Source organism: Nannospalax galili, unplaced genomic scaffold (genome assembly GCF_000622305.1).
Source record: "Nannospalax galili isolate Female #2095 unplaced genomic scaffold, S.galili_v1.0 scaffold120, whole genome shotgun sequence".
NCBI classification, from domain to species: Eukaryota; Metazoa; Chordata; class Mammalia; order Rodentia; family Spalacidae; genus Nannospalax; species Nannospalax galili.
The window spans coordinates 309599-331092 of NW_008350324.1; the positions used below are offsets into that span (position 1 = coordinate 309599).

A 21494-nucleotide genomic window follows, 5' to 3' on the forward strand; every position below is an offset into this window, starting at 1 on the left:
CCCCCCCTCCTCCCCCTCCTCCCACTCCTTCTCCCTCCTTGCCCCTCTTCATGAGAAGATCATGCTAGCCTGTTCTATCTTTCAAGTGCATAGGTGCCTCCCTTCTGCCAGAGGGTAGGGCAGGAAGCCATGGAGCTCAGGCCTGCCTCCCTGACCTGTGTGTGATTCAGGTCCTGGGCCATCTGCTCTGGAGAGTTAGGGTCAGAAGGGAAAGCAAACAAGACAACCAGAATTAAATCATGCCATGTCTTTTTTGGGGGAAAAAGAAAATCTATGCTGAACCTGACGCGATATTGGATGACTTGGGAGATCTTTAAAAATCCACGATCAGTTCTTTCAGGCTAGGAAAGGCCTGCTCCCAGGGAGCAGCACCTTGGCTTCTGGGAGATGAGGGAGGAGAGGGCCTGCCGCTTCCCAGTGCCCGCTGCCTCATCACGGCATCTGTTCCCGCACCTGCTGCCCCTAGTCTGCTGGAAGCGTGCACTCTGCCTTGGCCGCCTCTTCTGCTTAGGTTCCTCTCTTAACTGTCATTCCTGGTACCCCACTCTCTCTCCCTCACCCCCATTCTTTCCTACAAGCATCCTGGTCACCCTCACAGTCTGTGATCTTCTGCATAGTGGGCTCCCCTGTCTGCAGTCAGCCAGGCCCCCATCTCAGCTCGCTCTTCTTTTGTCGTGGGAGTGTGTGTTGAACATTGTGAGAACTTACCACCTCATTCCATAAAGATGAAATTCACGTGATGTACAGTTAGCCATTGCAGAGCTAACAGTCCTGTGGCATTTAGTACATATCACTGTTACCTAGTTCCAAAACATATCACTGTTACCTAGCTCCAAAGCAGATCTATGGTCTCCAAATACTCCAGACTTATTAATGGCTATTCCCTATACTCCACTCCCCACTCCCTTGTGCCCACTGTCTCTCTAGATTTTCCTTTATAAAATAATTCATACAAGTAGGATCATATGATATGTAACCTCTTTCTGCTTTGCAATGTCTTTAGGGGACATCCACTGGAGCATGAATTAGCACGTCATTCCTTTTCATGGCTGCATAATATTCATATGTATGGATATACCACATTTTGTTACCCATTCCTCAGCTGATAGACACTTGGCTTAGTTCTTCCTTTTGACTCTTGCAAAGAGTACAGCTGTGGGCATTCATGTCTTGGTGTTCAAGTCTCTGCTTTTACTGTTTTGGGGTTGGTGCTTGGGAACGGGATTATGGTGAGAGCATGTTTGGCTGTAGTTCTTTCTTACTATACTGGATGGACATCTGAAGGGCAGAGGAAAAACAGATACTGATCTACAGGGGGGGCACAGGCATCCAGAGACACCCCATCCCTCCTTGGTCACCTGCCCTTTTGTCTGTGTTGTCACAGTACAACCTCTGCCTGGTGGCTGACACTCTTTACCTCATGAATTCACACCTCACTTCACTGTTTGCTCAGACGTCCACTGCCGCCTCCTCGTCATTTTCTGATTAAGGTAGCCCCAGTGCTTTAAAAAAATTCCCACCATATCCATTTTCCTCCTCTCTGTAACTTACTGTCACCAACATGTGTATAATACATGATGAATATGTCATTTTTGTTCAACTCTTCTCTGTTTCCACGTGAGGGATGTGAGCTCCGTGGAGACCTGGCTTTATGTCTGTTGCCTTCATTCCTCTCTCATGGTGCCTACAGTAGTGCCTTGTGCATAGAGTGGTTCAGATACGTGAAGACAGATGCGGGAATGGGCTCATTCTCTCCTCATCGCTCTCTCTAGAGGGGCCAGGGTCATTTCCATTTTATGAGGCCCAAGGCTGAGGGAAGCTGGGTAACTGTGTCACAGAGCTGGTTAGGGTGGATTCTGAATTCTAAGTCAGATCCTGCTGATTTCCAGTCCCATAATCTTTCCATTTCACTGAAGGAGAATGGTGGCCCCAGTGGCATCTAGAGTGGCCTTGTACTGGTTTTAAAAGTCAGAATTTTCTCCGTTAAATATACTTTATGGGGAGATGGCTCAGTTGATAAAGCCACACTTGGACCTGAGTTTGATCCCCAGAGCCCATGTTAAAAAGCCAAGCGTGGTAACTTATATCTACAACCCTAGAACCAGGGAGGTAGAGACAGGCAGATCCCAAGGGCTCACTGGCTAGCCAGCCTAGTGGAATCAGCAAGTTCCAGGTTCAAGGAGAGGTCCTATCTCAGCAAACGTGGTGAAGCACTCCTGCGGCATGGTATGCAAGGTCGTCTCTGACCTCCACATGTGTTATTTAGCCTGTCTATACCAGCAAATCCTAACAAGTGAAAGATTCGGGCACATTCCCACAGTGTTGAGAATTACAGTCTGAGGACAGGCCTTGGAGGCATCCAGTTTGTCTATGAATTGTGTTATCATGTTCAGTGCATTTCTATGTGTTGTTTGATTCTCCTAGTCCCTGAGGCAGGTCCTGTTATTGTCCCATCTCTCAGGCAAGGAAGCTGAGATTCAGAGAAGCTGGGGGACTACCCAATGCCACACAGCCTCATTTGCTACTTTTATCATGACTACAATCTGCGACAGAAACAATGGAAGGGAACAGGATTTAGTTTGGCTTGTGGTATCAGAGGATTTCAGTCCACTGCAGTGGGGAGGCCTGAAGGAGGGTTTGGTGGGGACCTCCTCACATCATGGACCAGGAAGCATGGGGCATGACAGGAACCAGGGCTTGGCTATAACCTTCAAAGGCCCATCCCTTATGAATCACTTCATCCATCCAGGCCCCAACTCCTGGAGGCTAGCTATCAGCTAGAGGCTGAGCATTTAAAGTGTTGGTTTGTGGGGACATTCAGAGTCTGCTCAAGCTGAGCCAGGTAATCTGACCATAGTGCTGGCTTTTAGTCACTGGGCTGAGGGAAAAGGGGACCCTTATAAGAACTAAGCTCTTACCCATCTTTTCTCACTGTACTGATTCATGGTGACCCAACAAAGGAAGGTCCTGACTGTCAAAGACACTCCTATGTCATGGTATTGGGGAGGCCAAGATCCTGGGTTTAAATCCTGGCCTTGAACACATCTTCATCTGTGCCTGTCAGTATCCTCATGTGCATAGTAGGAACCAAATGAGCCTTTTCACCGAACAAAACATGAAACACCCCCAACCGAGCAAATAGGCAGAGGAGGACGATGAAGCTAGATCTTAATAGTCTTTTTTTTTTTTGAAGACAGATGTGCTACCCCTGTAATCCTAACACTCAGGAAGCTGAGGCTAGGGGACTGTGAGTTTGAGGCCAACCTGGGCTAATAAGGAAATCTTGTCTCAAAAAAGTAAATAAAACAAAATAAAGATGTGCAGAGACCCTTCTGGAAGTTTCCACAGTCAAACACTGTCAGGGGTGATGGCTGGCTGGGCTTTACAGCACTGCCCTGTTCCTCATCCTGATGTTCTATAATTTTGTTCTATAATGAGGATCTGATAAAAAAAAAAGAGTCCTCAAAACTCCACCTTGTTTTGATTTCAAATGAGGTCTCGAGTCAGGGTTGCTGTGAGCACTTGGCAAACTGTCAAACACACTGCGGTAAGTGCCTGTGACAGTCACTAAAGTAATTATTGTCATTATTACTGGTTGGCTATGAGTTGGAATTTCTTTTGCCTGAGTTTCCTTCCTGGGCCCCTCATGGGCACACTCCTGGGAGGACCACCCACCCAGCCCCTACCAATTCTTCCCCTACCAACACTGGCTGTGTGTGTGTGTGTGTGTGTGTGTGTGTGTGTGTGTGTTCCTTTCCCGCTCTTGTGTGTGTCTTTTATTTTCTTTTTAAAATTCTTATTGATGTATTAACATTTTTCTTTTCATAGCACTGAAGATTGAACCTAGAGCCTCATGTATGCTAGACAAGTGTTCTGCTGTGAGCAACACTTCCAGCTCCCTGAAAACATTTTTGATTGGCACATAGTAATTTGATGTATTTATGATGAACTGTGTGACATCATGTATCATATTCAAATCACGTCATTAGATATCCATCACTTAAAACATCTATCAGGCTGGGGAGATAGCTCAGTGGGTAAGAGCACTTGCTATGCAAGTAGGAGGACCTGAGTTCAAATCACCAGCACCCATGGGATAAGCCAGGCAAGGCTCCCTATGTACCTTTAACCCCAACTCTGTAGAGGGCAGAGACAGGATCATTGGAGCTTGCTGGCCACTAGCTGGGAACCAAACATTAGAAATGTGAGTCTGTGGGGGACATTCATGTTCAAACTGTAACCTGTGGGACCAGCTGTCCCACTGCCACTAAGGAAAAGACTAGAGAAAAGACTCAGCAAAGTGATCAACCACCTTAGAGGCCATGGTATCTCGGGGCCCTTTGTGTTGGCATCTCTGTCCAGAGGTGAAGCCAGGCTTCACCATCCTTCCCCATAGTTTGTATCCTTCCAGTCAGCTCTGTACCACACTGCCCATATCACTGACAAGTGAAAATGTTAATATATCAGCAGATCTTTAAATGTGTCTGATTCAGCTCCTATCCAGTGTGGAAATCCTCAATTCATGTTTATTATGGTGGTTGCCTTTGAAACCATCTCCATTCTTTCTGACAAACTTTCAGAAGACTTAAAAAAAAAAACCCATGATATGAACAAATCAACCCTTCCTGCCCCCAGACCTCAGCCCCCTGGTCCCTCCGCCTGGGGTCCTCCGCCTGGGGTGCCTACTATTCATGATTGGCCTGTGGACCCTTCTTGTTCTTGTCAGCTTAGCCCTCCTCCCTCTCTCCCTCCATGGCTCCCTTGATTCCTCCCTCTCTTCCTCTTTCTTTTACAGTGCTGGGGATCCACCCTAGGGCCTCCCACATCTTAGGCAAGGGCTCTAGCATTGAACTTCATCCTCAGCCATTTAATTTCTTCACTGAACTGTTCAGCTTTGTTCTTGGTTATTTGAGCCTGGGTCTTGCTGTGTCAGTGGAGCTAACTGAAGTTTCTCCTTGGAGTACCTAAAAATTTACAGACAGTTTTAAGAAAGATGCAGAGCCATCCCTGGTAGACTTCACTCATGTTCTCTTACTGGTTACATCTTGCAAAATGATAGACTCAGCCAGGATGTTGATAGAGACGCAGTCTGCTGATCCTATCCTGATGTGTCCAATGTTGCTTGCATTTGAGTGTGTGTGTGTTTCCATGTGCATGTGCAGTTCTGTGTAAAGTCCACACTTGGGTGGGCTCATGTATTGATAATCACAGTGAAAGCACCAGTCTCCGGAGCATCTCTTGCGTTATTGTCTTAGAGTCACCTTCTCTTCCTCCCGTCTCCTTGTCCCCCCATCCCTAAGCCTTGGCAACCATGTCTAAAAGGCTGTCATTTCTAAAAGGCTGTGGAAATGAAGTCAATGGCATGCAGCCTTTAATGCCAGACCTTTTCTCTTGATATGTTCCCCGGAGACCCGCTGGCTTGTGTGCAGCAGTGCTCAGCTCCTTCCTGTAGCCAAGTAGCGTCATGAGGTGTGTGTGGACTGTATCTAGCCACCCACCATCACTGTGCACCATACACTGATTCCTTCCTACCCTACCCCCTGCCTCCGGCACTATAACAATGCAAAAGGCTTCCAGGGGCATGTCCACTTGTCTATCAAGTCTGGTTTGCAAAGTATATGCTCAAGATCATGACTTAGTCTGTGGTGCCCTCTCCAAGCACAATGCTTGGTGCATAGTTGGCACTCAGAGAATGTTGATGAATGCATGGGTGAGTCCTTGGCAGCATAGTTCTAGAGCCTGTGCAGTGGCTGAGTGGGTGGTCAGAGAAAGGCAAGGGGGAACTGGATTCTGTGGACTCAGTGTATCTTATGGTAGAGTCATAAGGGACACATAAGCCACATAGGGAAGAGTTGCCCATGGAAATCCTTTAAACCACCTTGACACAGTTGAGATGTCGGGAATCTTAAAGAACAAGGCTTAACTACCTGCTTTACTGAGCATGGGGGTGTGGCCAGGAAGCAGTGGACATCAAGGGTGTTACATGGGGGAAAAGAAGCAGGGCTAATGAAGAAACTTCAGAGTGTTTCTGGAAGACTAAGTGGGCATGGCTAGACTTTGTAAATGTGCCTGTGATGTAACATGCATATCCTCTAATGTGCGTGTGGGGTACAAGGTGGACTGTGTATAAGAAACAATGTGCATGTGGTATGTAAAGATGGGCTAATATGTGTCTGATGTGACATATGTGTGCTATAGTGTACTTATATACAGCATGCATGTGATGTAATGTGTGTTCTGTGTGTGGTGTACATGTGCTACACTGCATACAATAGGGCCTATACATAGTGTCAGATATGTATTGTGCACAGTACATGAGATGTCATGTGCACAACATGGAAGGTACACACGATGCAGTGTGCTGTGGTGTAACGTGTCTACAGTATAAGGCACATGGTGTGACATACCTGTGGTAAGGTGTGGATGGTGGATCTCTGCATAGGTGTAGCTCACCTGTCTTTCTCCTGACTTATCTCTGTACCTTTGTTCCAACTCAGGAGGAAACCTCTCCAAACAAGACTGGACCATTCAGTGGCCCACCACAGAGACGGGGAAGGAGAACAACCCTGCATGTCCCCTGGAAACCAGCCCACGGATCCGTACCCACCTCTCCCAGAGCCCCAGGGTCCAGTCCAAGTGTGCCCAGCACTTCTGCCACACTAGCTCTACACCTGGGGCCCCTGTGTATACCCACGTGGACAGACTCACTGTGGATGCCTACCCGGGCTTGTGCCCACCACCACCCCTGGAGTCCGGGCATCGGTCCCTGCCGCCATCACCCCGGCAGCGGCATACAGTTCGCACCCCACCTCGTACCCCAAATATTGTCACCACCGTGACTCCACCCGGCACACCACCCATGAGGAGGAAGAACAAGCTGAAACCCCCAGGGACACCACCGCCTTCCTCCCGGAAGCTCATCCACCTGATCCCAGGATTCACGGCGCTACACCGGAGCAAATCCCACGAATTCCAGCTTGGGAACCGAGTGGACGAGGCCCACACACCCAAGTGAGTGGGGTCAGGGGGTACTTGGAGTAGTTGAACATCAGGAGCTACTTCCCTGGGGGTGTCAAGACTGTTTGTGGCTCTGGTGGAAGGAAAAGAGGCTTTGTTCTGAGAATTCTGACAGTAAATCAGATAGAACTTCCCAGAATTGGTCATTGAAAAAAAAATGCTATTTAATATTCTTGAGTGTTGGTTTGCAAATAATGGCTCAGGGCTATATCTGATGGTGGCCTGTTTTTGTAAACAAGACCTATGAGACATGCCTAACTACTTCCTTTAGCGGTGTCTGTGTTTGCTCTCTGAAACAGGTAGGTGAATGGGTATGGCTGTGTTCCAGTAAAACTTTATATATAAAAACGTGTGCCAGGCTGGATTGGATTGTGGTTTGTCCTGAGTCCTGGTAGAGGATGTGAAGAGAGCCTCCCTCTTCCAAGGTGCTGAGGAGGGGAAGATGGGATTGTCTGAGGGCTGTTCTAGCAGTTGTAGGAAACCTAACCCAGAGATAACATATTTGGCCTCTCAGAGGTCGAGGCAGTAGAAAGATGCTTTTGGGATTGGGGTTGGGTGATATTCATGGCTTCTGAGAGTCACAGAGGTTGAAGATGCTGAGTCCTGAGGTGAAGATGTGGGAGAGAGTCACAGGAAGGCTGGGGGAGCAAATGCTAAGATGGACAGTGGGGAGGGGCCTGAGGTCTGCCTCACCCCTTTCCTGTGTACACCTGGAAGTAGCTTTTTTCTCATCCACCTGCGGGGTCTCTGGATCTATATTTTTGTCAGCATGGTTGGGGCTGAGTGTGAGAGGCTGCCCTTTGCATTTTCAAGGCTGATCTCTCCTTGTGAGAGCCTTTGTCTGGATAAACTGAATCATCTGCTTCCTCAAGGTCTTCCAAATGGACACAGTCACCTTCAGTGGTGCTAAAAATTCCACATCAGGATCCAGGAGGGTTAGCCTTGCACATGAACTGTCCTCTGACTGGGTTAGTGAGCTCAGAGCTTCTTCAAGGAAGATATCCAGGTTTCTTGGTGAAGTCAAGGTGTACCTCAAAGAAGCAGCCGAGGGGAGGAACATTGTGGTCACTTTGAGATGTGGACAGTGCCATTGGACCCTTGGCTGGGCACTGTGCACTGAAATTCACAAGGATATCTGAGTGCTTGATTTTGAATGTAAAAAATAATACAAAATAGGCTTTGGGTGTGCCTCAGTGGTAGAGCACTTACTTAGCATGCATGAGAGCCCCTCCCTCCCAGTTCCATTTTCAGCACCACAAGAAAACAAAGACATCCCAAGAGAGTATGGTCAGACAGGACAGTGGGACGGAGATGTTTCGACCAGGAGGATTCAGGAAAAGCTTATTAGGGAAGCATCTGCTAAGTCCAGTTCTAATGACTAGACTTGTAACAACAGCCCACACCTAGCTTTGTCTGAGCTGGTCTTGCTTCTGCCAGGAAGTAGCCTTGGGACCTTGGCTTTGACCTTGCAGAGGCTTAGCTCTCCCATCCATGGACCAAAGGGCTTGAAATACGCTTATGTTTTAAAATCTGAGGTTATGAGCCATTAATGGAAGGTAATGGTATTATTTAACTGGCTGTGACCAGCATCTGAAAGATGGAATCTACTGGCTAAGGGAGAATAGATTGGGGGACAGCACAGGACCGAAGGGTTGGCACTGCTTTGTGGGCTTGTTCTCACTGATACAGACACGGACACACACATGAACACATACCTGCATACATACATACACACATTATATAGTTATATACACAAATACAGACACACATATATACACACACATACACAAGCATATATAGATACAGACATACACACATGTACACACATATATGTACACAAGACATATATATATAGATACAGCTATAAACGTACACACATATACAGACACATATACATACATTCACACAGACATATATACACACAGACACAGACATATATACACATATCTATACAGACACATATACACACATACAGACATGCATACAGATACATATATATACCTATAGATATACACACATACACATATACACATACATAGACATATACTCACAAATATACAATACACACAGAAATATACATATATGTACACACATACACACATATGCACACATGTAAACAGACATATACACATAAAGACATACATATACACATACACATGGAGACAGAGATGCACATACATATACATGCATGTTTACAATACAATACACATACAGACACACATGTACATACATAGACACATGTAAATATAGAAATACATGTACATGTACATGTGTATACACACATATACCCATGTATATACAGACATGCACATATACACATATGTACCTACACACAATACATATGTACAGACACATAAATATATACACACATACACATTTATACACATGCATCTATACACATAAGGCATACGTACATATATATGTACAGTCACATGCATGCATCACACATATGCATATGTACACATATATGTACGTGCACACATACATATGTACAAGTGTACACAGATATACACACAAACACCATATGTATGCATGTATACACATATATGCATATGCACACATGCACACATACATATACACAGGCATACACACATACAAACATACACACATTTGTGCACACATACACACATAAATGTATGCATACAAATACAGACATACACACTTGCATGCACATATGTATGTATATATATTCAGACACCTATATACATCTATGCATACACATGCAGATATACATATATACACACATATACATGTATACACACATACATATATACACATAATATGTACATATACATATATCTATAGACATATACCATACACACATACAACATATATACATATACAGATATACACACATATATACTCATACATGCACACATATACACATATATAGATACATGCACATACAGATATACACACATATATACTCACACATACATACACACATATATAGATACATACACATACAGATATACATACATATATACTCACACATACAGATATACATGCACACATATACTCACATACATGCATCCACACATATGTGCACACACTACACACATGCACATATATATCAACTATAGATGCACCTTTTCTGTTTTCTTTTTTCCTCCATGGACTCGTCCTATTGGGGACATCTTTGGTTCTAGAATGATCTCCACAGGACGCAGGTGAGAGGGCATGCAAAGCCAACCCTTGCCCTGTGGATACATCTGAAGGTTCCTACACAACTGTTCTACACATTCTGGCTTCTGCAGTTGGTTGTCTTCCCTCCAAGGCTGGCTTATCTTTCCTTCCCTGCAGCCCCACTGGACGCTGTCCCCACTGGGCGCAGTCTCCGCTGGGCACAATCTCTGTTGGACACTCAGCAGCCTTTAACCCACCTTTCTTTCTTCTTAATGGGGCTGAGGTGGACTTTTGGAAGTCACAAGCTTTTCAGTGCAGGAACAGAATCTTTTAAAACTGCTGGTTTCCAGGACTTTTCGGGTAGCACAGGTGTTTTAGTCTTGGCATTGCGAGGTGCAAGATGACAGTGTTTATCGGGTGGCCTGGCTGGGCCTTAGTCCTGTCCAGTTAGTGGGCCGTTCCAGTTCCAAGATGAGCAGAGTCAAAAAACAAGGAAACAGACCTGGGATGTGATTCAGTGGGTAGAGAGTCTGCCTAGCACACATGCAGCCCTGGGCTCTATCCCCAGCGCCACATAAACCAGGTGTGGTGGTACACGCCTGCCATCCTAGCATTCAGGAGGTGGAGGCAGGAGGATCAGGAGTTCAAGGCTATCCTTGGCTACATAATGAGATTGAAGCCAGCCTGAACTCCAGCACGGTCAGAGCAGCCTGGACTGGCCGTCTTCATCTTCACTTGTCCTCTGTGTGCGTTCTTCCCCTGGTTTTTATTTGCATGTAAGTGTGTGGCTTTATTCATTGATATTACCAAAAGACATATGCACATGTGAAAAGAAGGCTCTGTTCACAGACGTAGTGAGTGCTTCCTTATTGTGGAAGTTTAAACAAGCCTGAAGAGCATCAAAAAGAGGACAGGGCACCGTGGTTCTCTTCTTTACTTTGCTGTTCTCTTTTAAGCTTGTATGTGTGTATGTATATATGTATGTATTCAAATGCCATGGTATAATGGGGTCAGAGGAGAACTTTTGGGAGTCGGTTCTCTCCTTCCATCCTGTGGGTCTTAGGACTGGAACTCAGCTTGTCAGGCTTCACAGCAAGCACCTTTGAGTCACCAGTCCAGCCTTCTTGTTTTCTACACATAGATCCAGTATCTTCATAGAGCACAAATTTTTAACCTGAAGAGACAAAGACTGGCTCTTGAGGGAGGTGGAAAAGTATCTTGGGTTTTCTGATACCCAGTGGTTCCCAAAAGAGTTGGAATGTGTAAACGAATATATATCTATGGCATTAAATTTTAAAAATTGTTTTAATGCATGTTTGTGTGTTTATTATAATTTTATATACTTAATGGGGGACAGTGTATAATTTGATGCATCATACAATGTACAATGAACAAGGCAGGGTTGTTATTTCTGTCTTGATAATTGTACACACCATGGTCAATGTCTGGAGTCAACCTACACCCATCAACAGACAAGTGAGTAAAGAGAATGGTGAGTGAGTGAGTGTGTGTGTGTGTGTGTGTGTGTGTGTGTGTGTGTTTAACATGGAAAATCATTAATTATTCAACCATAAAAAAGAAAGGCCTCCTCTCATTTGTAGCAAAATGTAACATTAACATTTCATTGGGAGTAGGGAGAAAACCGGAAATGAGTCGTAAAGAGGCTGTAATGAAGACAGGTTGGGAAACGCTGACATAGGTCTTTGATGTAATTCCACAGACACAGTTAGACATAGACAAAGACTTCCTCAAGACTCATGTTTTTTTGTTTTGACATCCACGATCCTTTCCTGTCACAGAGACAAAGCAAAATGCAGTCGCTGAATCCCTCCAAGTGCACAGGGCTGGCTGGTACTGGGGATGGAGTCTAGGACTGCAGACGGTGCAGCTGTCAAGTGCTCACCACACAAGTATGAGGACCCGAGTTCGATCCCCAGTACCCACTTAAAAAAGCTGGGCATGGTGGCATGTGCCTGTTATCCCAGAGCTGGGAAGGGAGGGGCAGGAAGATTCCTGTGGCCCTGTGGCCAGTATAGTCTAATTAGTGAGCTCTGGGGTCAGTGAGAGGCCCTGTGTCAAAAAATAAGGTGGTGCCACCCAGTTCTGTGACAGAGTGTTTTCTCTATTTGATAAAACCTTGCTTTCTTGCCCTTTAAAAAAAGGTGGAGAGTGATTGAGGAAAAAACCTGGTTTCTGGCCTCCCCATGCACATGCATGTGTGGTCTTGCACACATGAACACACATATACATCTCCCCAAAGAGAATTCTATTATGTTTTTGTTTCCAAATTCTTTTTAAAGATAATTTTGTTTTAATTGCAGAGGTAATTCCAAGGTACATCTAAAATATTGCCATATAAAATATAAGCAATACAATCTCCCATTTCCTGCCATAGCGAACTCTAACTGCTGTGAATACTCTGAGTCCTGCTTGAATCAATTTAGGTTTATGGTCACATATGATGTGTCCTGTCCTCATAGCTGGAATCACAGCCTCCCTTACCAGTGCATCTTGCCTTTATTAATCCTGCATGGATATGAATAGTCCATTCATGAATTTGTAATTTACCCCTTTTATTATTTAATTATTTATGCATATGTATATGGGGGTTACATGTGTGTGCTATATGTGTTATGTGTGTGTATGTGTGTGCATCCTTGTGGGCACAGAGGCCAGATGTCTTCCTTTATCACTCTCTGACTTATGCCCATGGGAAAGGGTCTCTCACTGAACCTGGAGCTCGGTTGCAGTCATCAAATCCTAGAGATTCATCCTCCTGTTTCCACCTCCTCCACCAGCACTGGGGTGACAGGTATACATGGTCACACCTGAATTTTTTTTAATATGGGTGCTGGGGATTTGAACTCAGGCCCTCATGCTTGGTTGGCAAGCACTCTTACCCATTGAGCCCAATTTTACTCCTTCTAGAAATTTTATTCCTTCTATCCTGTTCCAACCACATCACATTCAAAACGTTGGCATGTGCCTCTGCTTTTCAACCTCTGTGTTTCTGTGGGGGCCATTTCACCTCACCCTTCTGGGGAATGGGTCAAAGCTCTCACTGGCTTGAGATTGGAGAAGACAAGGCTGGGTCAGCTAGCAGTGCGTGTTTATTTTACCTACATTTGAACCCCGATCTCTTCATTTTGGCCGATTCAGATTTCATGCACAGCCTGGACTACTTAATTTGTAGTTTGGGAGAGAACAGGCCTCGCTGAGCAATTCATTATGTAAATAAGATTTCAAGAGAGATCTTTTGTCTATTTGAAAAATCTAATTAATGTGAAAGTATATAAATTCATTGACACTCACCTTCAGATCACTGTGCTAATTATGAGGAGGAAGGTTGATGTATGTTTGAGGGCAGAGGGTGGTTAGTGTGCAGATAACAGAATATCCATCAAAACAAGAAGAAGGCTCTACCCCGCCTGCCTGCTCCAGAGTGTGCTTTCAGGTTCTAGTTTGTGCTCAGACACACTTAGGCTCAGAGTGACCCAGGAAGACGGTGTCACTTCTGTGGGTTCCCAGGGGTTGTTGTCTACGTCTGCAGGTAAGAAGTGATGAGCCCCACGCTAAGCAGGTATGGGAACCATCCTAGCTCAGGGGACACTGACTCTTGTGATGACTCCTCAGTGTGGCTCCCAGGTCCCCTCCAGGGGACATGTGCCTATAACCATCCCAGGGCTGTGGATGGTTCAAGTTCAACTCGAGACTTCCCAATCTCCATGAGGTCTACCTCTCAGAGGCAGTTCTACTAAGAGTCTGGTAGCTCGCTCTCAGGATGTGGGGCCTCTTTAGCAGGTATCAGGGGATTAGACTCAGAGAGGCAGCTCAAGATCAAATTCTCATGCAGAGGGGAAAGGCAGGCTTCACCTTTTACCTACAGCTTCTTTTAAATCTTGTTATTGGATTTGCTGCAAATTCATGTTAACTCCTTTTTCTTTCCCTCCCTCCCTCCCTCTGTTCCTCCCTCCCTTTTTTTTTTTTTTCTTTTTCTCTGTAGGCCCGGCTGTCTCCCTCCGTCCATCCCTCCGTCCTTCCCCCTTCTGCCTCCTTTCCTCCCTCCCTCCCTCCTATCCTATCTTCTCTTTCTCCGTTCACTCTTTCTTTTCTTTTCTTTGCTCCCTTTCTCTTCCCCCAGTGCTGGGGATCAAATTCAGGGCCTCAGGCATGCCACACAAGATCTATAACACTGAGTGTCTTAGTTTCCATCAGTGATGTCTTTAACAAGGTCTGTGATTGTAGAATAAGATATGTGTGCTGTGCAACACAATCACTTCTTATAAGATGCTCAGGAGACTTTGTCAAGTCTTGTTAATGCTTTGCATGAAGAAGCTCTAAGTCAGCCTTCCCCTTCAGCTGTGATAAGCGCCCCTTTCTGGATCCCAGGCCCTGAATTCTACTTTGAGGAAACAAGACATTTTATTCAGGCATGAAATTAATAATGTCAGGTGAATCCATGTGAAAATTAGATTTGAAAGTAGAGACACTTACAAGCAGTAGCTGACACCTTGAGTTCTGTCTGAGTGCTGACAGGCAGAGTGGCTCCCAGTGGCCATGTAGCTGTTTTCCCCCAGGGTGCTGGATTTGAACCCAAGGCCTTGCCTGTGCTAGGCAAACATTCTGTCACAAGCTGCACACTCAGCCTCCACCATGCAGACATAGACTATTGCTTGTATTCCTTCATTTTGCTCAGAAAACCTTGCTCTATCCTGGACCCACTGAAAGGAAAGTTCTAGGTTGTAGCCATGGAGAGCTGCTCATGCCAGGCTCTAGCTAGGCACAGCTTTACCCTCTTCAATGGGTGGGATGTGTCCTATAGCTGATGATGCCTATCAACAGCATGTGTAATCCAGTTACAGTGTCGAATCCCCTAGAACTGGAGTAGCAGATATGAGGCACCATGTGGGTTCTGGGAACTGAACCTGGGTCCTTTGCAAGAGCAGCCAATGCTCTTTAACCTCTAAGTCAGCTCTCCAGTCCTGGAGTCAGCTCTTCCTATGCCTGCCCACAGACTTAAAAAGTCCTCAAGACTAGATGAACCTTTAACTCAGGATGGAGAAGTCTTGAAATGTCATTTCTTTTTTTTAAAAAAATACTAGTATTATCTGTATGCATTGCTGCAGGCACAGGTGTGCCAGGGCACACATGTGGACGTCACAGAGCAAGTTTTGGGAGTTGGTTCTTTCCTTCTACTGTTGGTTCTGGGGATTGAACTCAAGTCTTCAGGCTTGGCAGCAAGTGCTTTACCTGCTGACCCATCTTGCTGACCCTAAAAATGTTAAAAAAAATTTATTCATTATTAATGTATGTGTGTATGTATGTGCATGTGCTGCAATATGCATATGGGGGTCAGAGGACAACTTTGGGGAGTCAGTTCTATCCTTCATCCTTTACATGGGTTTGGGGGGGTTCAAACTCAAGAAACCCGGGTTGTATAGCAAACACCTTTTCCCAGTGAACCATGTTGTTGTACCTTAGACATGTTACTTTGAAAGTTTTAGTCAGACATAGTAGCACATGCCTTTAGTCCCAACACTTGGGAGGCAGAGGCAGGTAGGTGGTAGGTCACTGTAAGATTAAGGCCAGCCTGGGATGGTCTACAAAAGGAGTTCTAGGCTAGCTGGGGCTATATAGCGAGACTCTGTCTCCAAAACGAAGCAAAATAAAGCACCCAGCAACAAACAAGTTTTAAGAATGCTACAAAAATTTTCTTAGTTCCCTTTGCCCAAATTCCCAAATGTAGGGATTTGATTGTGCTCTACTGTTTTATCTGTCTGTTCATTTGTCCACCCACCCATTCACCCACCCACCCATTCACCCATGTGTGCATGTACATGCAGAGGTCAGAGGACAGCCTTACGTGTCATTCCTCAGGAGCTGTCTCCATTACTGTTTGAGACAGCCTCTCTCATGGGAACTTGGTGTTCACTGATCTGAGTGGTTGTTTTCTTTTTGTTTTTTCTCTCTTTTTCCTTTCCTTTGTGTGTGTGTGTGTGGGGGGGTGAATGTGTAAGCATGTGTGTGCAGGTGGGCATGCCTATATCTACATGCACATAGGCTAGAGGAGGACACTGGCTGGCTTGCTCTATTGGTCTCTGCCATATTCCCTTGAGACACGGTCTCTCCCTTGAGCCTGGAGCTCGGCTGCTGGTCAGCAAGCCCTGGTGATGGTCCCATCTCCAACTCCCACAGTGTTAGGATTACAGGTACATGTGATCAGGCCCAGCTTCTTATGGCGGTGCTGGGGATTTGAACTCAGATCTCCATACTAAGAGATGGCTAAACCATCTCTTTAGCTCTGTTTTTTTTTTTTTTTTTTTTTTTTTTTTTCCGATTCAGGTTCTTATAATGTAGTCCAGGCTAGCTTTCAAATCATGATCCTCTTGCTGCTGCCTCTGGAGTGCTAGGATTGAGTACAGCTGTGTCTGGGATCTGAGTGTTGATGACTGTGACTGAGGCCATGGAGGAGGGACGGAAAGCTGTCTGCTATGACATCATGCATTAGGCTAAGTGACTTGTATACTCTGGGACTTAAAGCACTGTAATAGTTACTTTTCTGTTGCTGTTGTTAAACACTGTGACCAAGGGAACTTATAAAATGAAGAATTTATTTGAGCTTACAGCTCCAAAAAAATCAGAGTCCATCATGGTGGGAAGGTATAAAGGCAAGAGGTGGTCAGAAAAGAGAGAGAAGAGCTCACATTCTGAAGTAGGCACAGGAAGCAGAGAGACTGGAAATCCAGCAAGGCTTAAGAATTCTCAAAGCCCACCCCCAGTAAAGCACTTCCTCCAGCAAGGCCACACTTCCGAGAACCTACTAAAAGAGCACCACCAACTGGAGACAAAATGTCCAAATATTTGGAGCTTATGGGGGATACTGTCATTCGAACCAACACAAGCACTATGGGGGAATTGAAGAGCTGCATGAGGTTAACTGAATATTTTAAATTATTTAACATTTTAACATTATTAGAAAAAAATGGGGGCCAGGTGTGGTGGCACATGGCTTTAATCCCAACACTTGAGAGGCAAAGGCAGGCAGATCTCTGTGATTTCAAGACTAGCCTGGTCTACATAGTGAGTTCCAGACAGCCAGGGCTACAAAATGAGACCCTGTCTCAAAAAAATGAGGCTTTAAAAAGTCAATATAGAGAAACAGTGACTGGGGCTAGTGGGGCAGGGAGATGGCTCAGCGGTAAAGGCACTTGCCACCAAACCTGAAGATCTAAATTTGATCCCTATGACCTATATGATGGAAGGAGAGAACTGACTTCCTGTAAGTTGTCCTCTCACCTCTACACATGCGTGATGGCATGTGCTCTATCCCCCTATAAACAAACAAACAAATAAATAATAAATAAAAAATAGTCCACCTCCAATATATACTTGCATGACAGTGTCTTTATGTTATGTACATGTACTTTATGTTAAGTACCATGTACAAAGAATATGAACAATGAAAATTAAGAAACAGTTCTGTGGTATTAGACACAGCAGTACTTGAGAAGTGACAGAGTGAATGCCTGGGGTTTGCAAAGCATCTTCTTAGAGCTGAGTCGCCTCATGAAAGACTGGGCTTTGTTTTCTACTGTGGAGGGAACTCACTGACAAGGCTCCAGAGGTAGAAAATTATGCTTGGACCTGAGAATAAAAGACTTTGGTGTCAGGTGGGAGGCAGGCAGTCTTCCCATGGTTCTCTAAAGGTTAACCCTGATTCTTCTCACATGCCTCATGGAGAGAACATCCCTTCTGGAATTAACTCACCAGAATTGAGACTTCAACTTAGTCCTTTTAAGGGAACTCACTGACAGGGCTCCAGAGGTAGAAAATTATGCTTGGACCTGAGAATAAAAGAATTTGGTGTCAGGTGGGAGGCAGGCAGTCTTCCCATGGTTCTCTAAAGGTTAACCCTGATTCTTCTCACATGCCTCATGGAGAGAACATCCCTTCTGGAATTAACTCACCAGAATTGAGACTTCAACTTAGTCCTTTTACTTTTTCAAGTTCTTGGGTGAGGTGAAGATGAGATGGGCTTGTTCAAATGGAACATGATGTCAGAAGCTATTTCCTGGGTTCTTATCAATGAGCCAAGCAAGGGTTAAGTACTGGAGGACCCAGAGATGAGCCCCAATGCTGTGACTGGGGGAGATGCATGCAGTGGCCAGCATCCCAGCAATATAGAAAGTGCCAAGGCAGGTCCAGAGATCACATCATTAACATTGGTGTGTATGTGGACATGCTTATGTGTACATGTGCATCCTTGGCCTGTGGACGACAGAAGTCCATATCTAGAGAGTGCTGATTTGACTCATCAATTCTGGCACTGACCAGAGAGCCCCTGAGATCCTCCTGTTTCTGCCTCCCTGTGTATTAGTTATTTTCTGTTACTGTGACAAAACACCATGACAAAGGAACTTATAGAAGGAATAGTTTATTTGGCTTATTCCAGAGGGGTAAGAGTCCATTGTGGTGGGGAGGCATGACAGGAGGCAGCCAGAGCAGACAGCCGAGTGCTGACATCATCAAACAGGCACAGGAAGCAGAGTGAGAGCAAACTAGAAGTGGGTAAGGTTGTGAAACCTCCAAACCTGCCCCCAGTGATGTGCTTCCTTCAGTAAGGACATACCTCCTAACTCCCTCAAAACAGTGACACCAACTGGGGTCAAAGTGTTCTAATACTTGGAGCCTGCAGGGGACATTCTTATTCAAATCACCACACTCCTCAGTGTTAGGACTACAGGTGTGCTTGGCTACACCTGGCTTTTCACTTGGGTGCTGGGGATCTGAACTTAGGTCCTCATGCTTGTACAGCAGGCTCTTTACCAGCTGAGCCATGTCCCAGTGCCATGCTTCACATGTTTTGACAGACAAAGGAGTGCTAATTTTTTTTTCCCTGAGCAGAGGAGAAAAGTTCCAAGGAAACCTAAAGAAAGTGACATTGGGTGATATTAATTAATTAGGTAATCAATTTTTGCCAAGCTAGAGGTGCAAGCCGGGGCCTCACAGATGCCAGCCACGCTCTCTGTCACTGAGCTATACTACAGCCCTCTTCATACTTTATGTTTTGAAACAAACTGTCATTAAGTTGCCTGACAGGGTTTGAACTTGGAATATTCCAGTCTCTTCCCCTTCAGTGGGTGGGATTACAGGCTTGCATCACTGGGCCCAGCCATAGGTGACATTTTAATAGAATCTTTTGACATTTTCTTGAGTTGGATGGACATAGAGGATAGGGTAGGAACTTCTGCACCCTTGTTCACAGATTAACCGAAGGCAGGGCTTATCAGCTGGTGGACAAGACTGGCCATTCTGCCTTTGGTTATGGAGGCAGACATGTTTCATATGACTTCAGAATCCTTAACGCAGCACTCTGGGAAAACCACTACCCTCCATGCAATCAAAACTGCCGTGTTTGGACTGGGAGATGGCTCAGTTGGGAAAGTGCTTGCCTTTCCCAAGAAGAGGACCTGGGTAAAAACACACTTGTAATCCCAGCACTGTGGAGATAGAGATACACAGATGCCTGGGCTCCCCAGCCAGTTAGCTTAGCCTAATTGGGGTTCCCATGTCCCAGTGAGAGATCCTGTGTCAAATAACAAAAAAGATGGATAGTACCTGAGGACTGGCAGCTGACATTGTCATCTGGCCTCCAACACGAACATATACACATAGATATTCACACAGACACACACAAAACCCTGTCGTGTACAATTGCTCTGGTTTTCATATTTAAGGGAGGAAGGGTTTATTCTGGCTCACAGTTTGAGGGTTCATCATGATAGGGAAGGCATGGCGGCAGGAATGTGAGGTGGCTGGTCATATTGTGCCCACAGTCAGGAAGCAGAGAGAGATGGATGCTGATGCTCAGCTTGCTTTCTCTTTTATATTTAGACTGGAAAGGTTGATCATGACCTGATGCCACCCACACTTAGGGTGAGTCTTCCAAACTCAGTTAACCTGACCTAGATAATTCCACATAGGCATGCCCAGACACTAACATAACCTAGAGAACCCTAACAGGAGTGCTTAGAGGCTAACCCAACCTAGATAACCCCTCACAGACACTGCCAGAGAATAAGATAATCCCTCACAGACATGCCTAGAGGATGACCTAACATACATACACTTCGCATGCATGCCCAGACACTAACATAACTTACATAACACTAGTAGGAGTGTCCAAAGGCTAACCCAACCTAGACAATCCCTCACAGGCCTGACCAAAGCTGAGCTAATCTAGATAACCCCTCACAGACATGCCCAGAGACTTACCTATTTCTAATCTCTCACTTGTGCCTAGATGCTCCTTCCTAAGGGAGTCTAGGTCCGTCAAGTTGACAAGCCTAGGAACCATCACATTCCCAAGTTCTTGATTCTGTTTATTAGAGCAGGTAATTCTTTCTCTGTGAAGCTGTTCTTTAGAATGTGAAACTAAGTAGGCAAAAAAGAGCTATACTTAAACTATTTAAATGTAATTAAAAATTTTTTTGATCTTTTTGAGACAGGGTCTCCCTGTAGCCCCAGTTGTCCTGGGAACGGCTATGTAGACCAGGCTGGCCTCAAACTCATAGAGATCAGCCTGCCTCTGCCTCCCAAATGCTGGGACTAAAGATGCGTGCTACCATGCCCTACTGCTGTTTTTAAATATTTATACTTTATTGTGTATGAGTGTTTTGTCTGCATGTATGTAAATGTACCTGTGTTGTACAATGCCCATGGAGGCCAGAAGGTGTCAGATCCCCTGGAACTGGAGTTACTGAGGGTTGTTAGCTGCCATATGGGTATTGGGAACTGAACCTGCAAGAGCAGCCAGTGCTCTTAACCACTGAGCACCTCCCCAGTGTCTAGTTGTAATTATTGATGGGCATGGTGGCCCTTGCTCATAATCTCAGTGCTCAGGAGGCTGATGTAGGAGGATTGCTGTGAGTTGGAAGACAACCTGGATGATATAGTTCAAGGTCAGCCAGAGCTACAGAGTGAGACCTTGACTCAAAAAACCCAAACCTGGGGCTGAGGAAATGACTGGGTGGGTAAGAGCACTTGATACATAGCATGAGGTCCTGAGTTCAGAGCCCAACATCCACATAAAAAGTGGGGAATTAGGGAATGGAACTGTACCTGGTGCCCCAGCACTGTGGGAGGTAGAGACAGGAGGATGGCAGGGGCTTCTTGACTGCCAACCTAGCTCCAGGTTCAGTGAGAGACCCCGTCTCAAGGAAATAGGTAGAGGGTGATAGAGCAGGATACCTGGCGTCCTCCTCTGGTCCTGTTCATGCACAGCCCTGTGCATACACCACACACATATAAACATACACCCTCTAGAAAAACTAAGGAAGGAGAAAGCAAAA

At 45.4% G+C, this 21494-nt stretch overlaps 1 protein-coding gene across 2 annotated transcripts in view; it reads left to right on the top strand.

The window, feature by feature from the left end:
• The window catches only part of Ksr2 (kinase suppressor of ras 2), a 443310-nt gene that overhangs the window by 168530 nt on the left and 253286 nt on the right, over positions 1–21494 (top strand). For both annotated transcript variants that reach the window (XM_008847447.1, XM_008847448.1), the window contains exon 4: positions 6498–7011. In XM_008847447.1, the coding sequence (XP_008845669.1) occupies positions 6498–7011 (514 nt within the window). The remainder of the gene's footprint in view (positions 1–6497; positions 7012–21494) is intronic.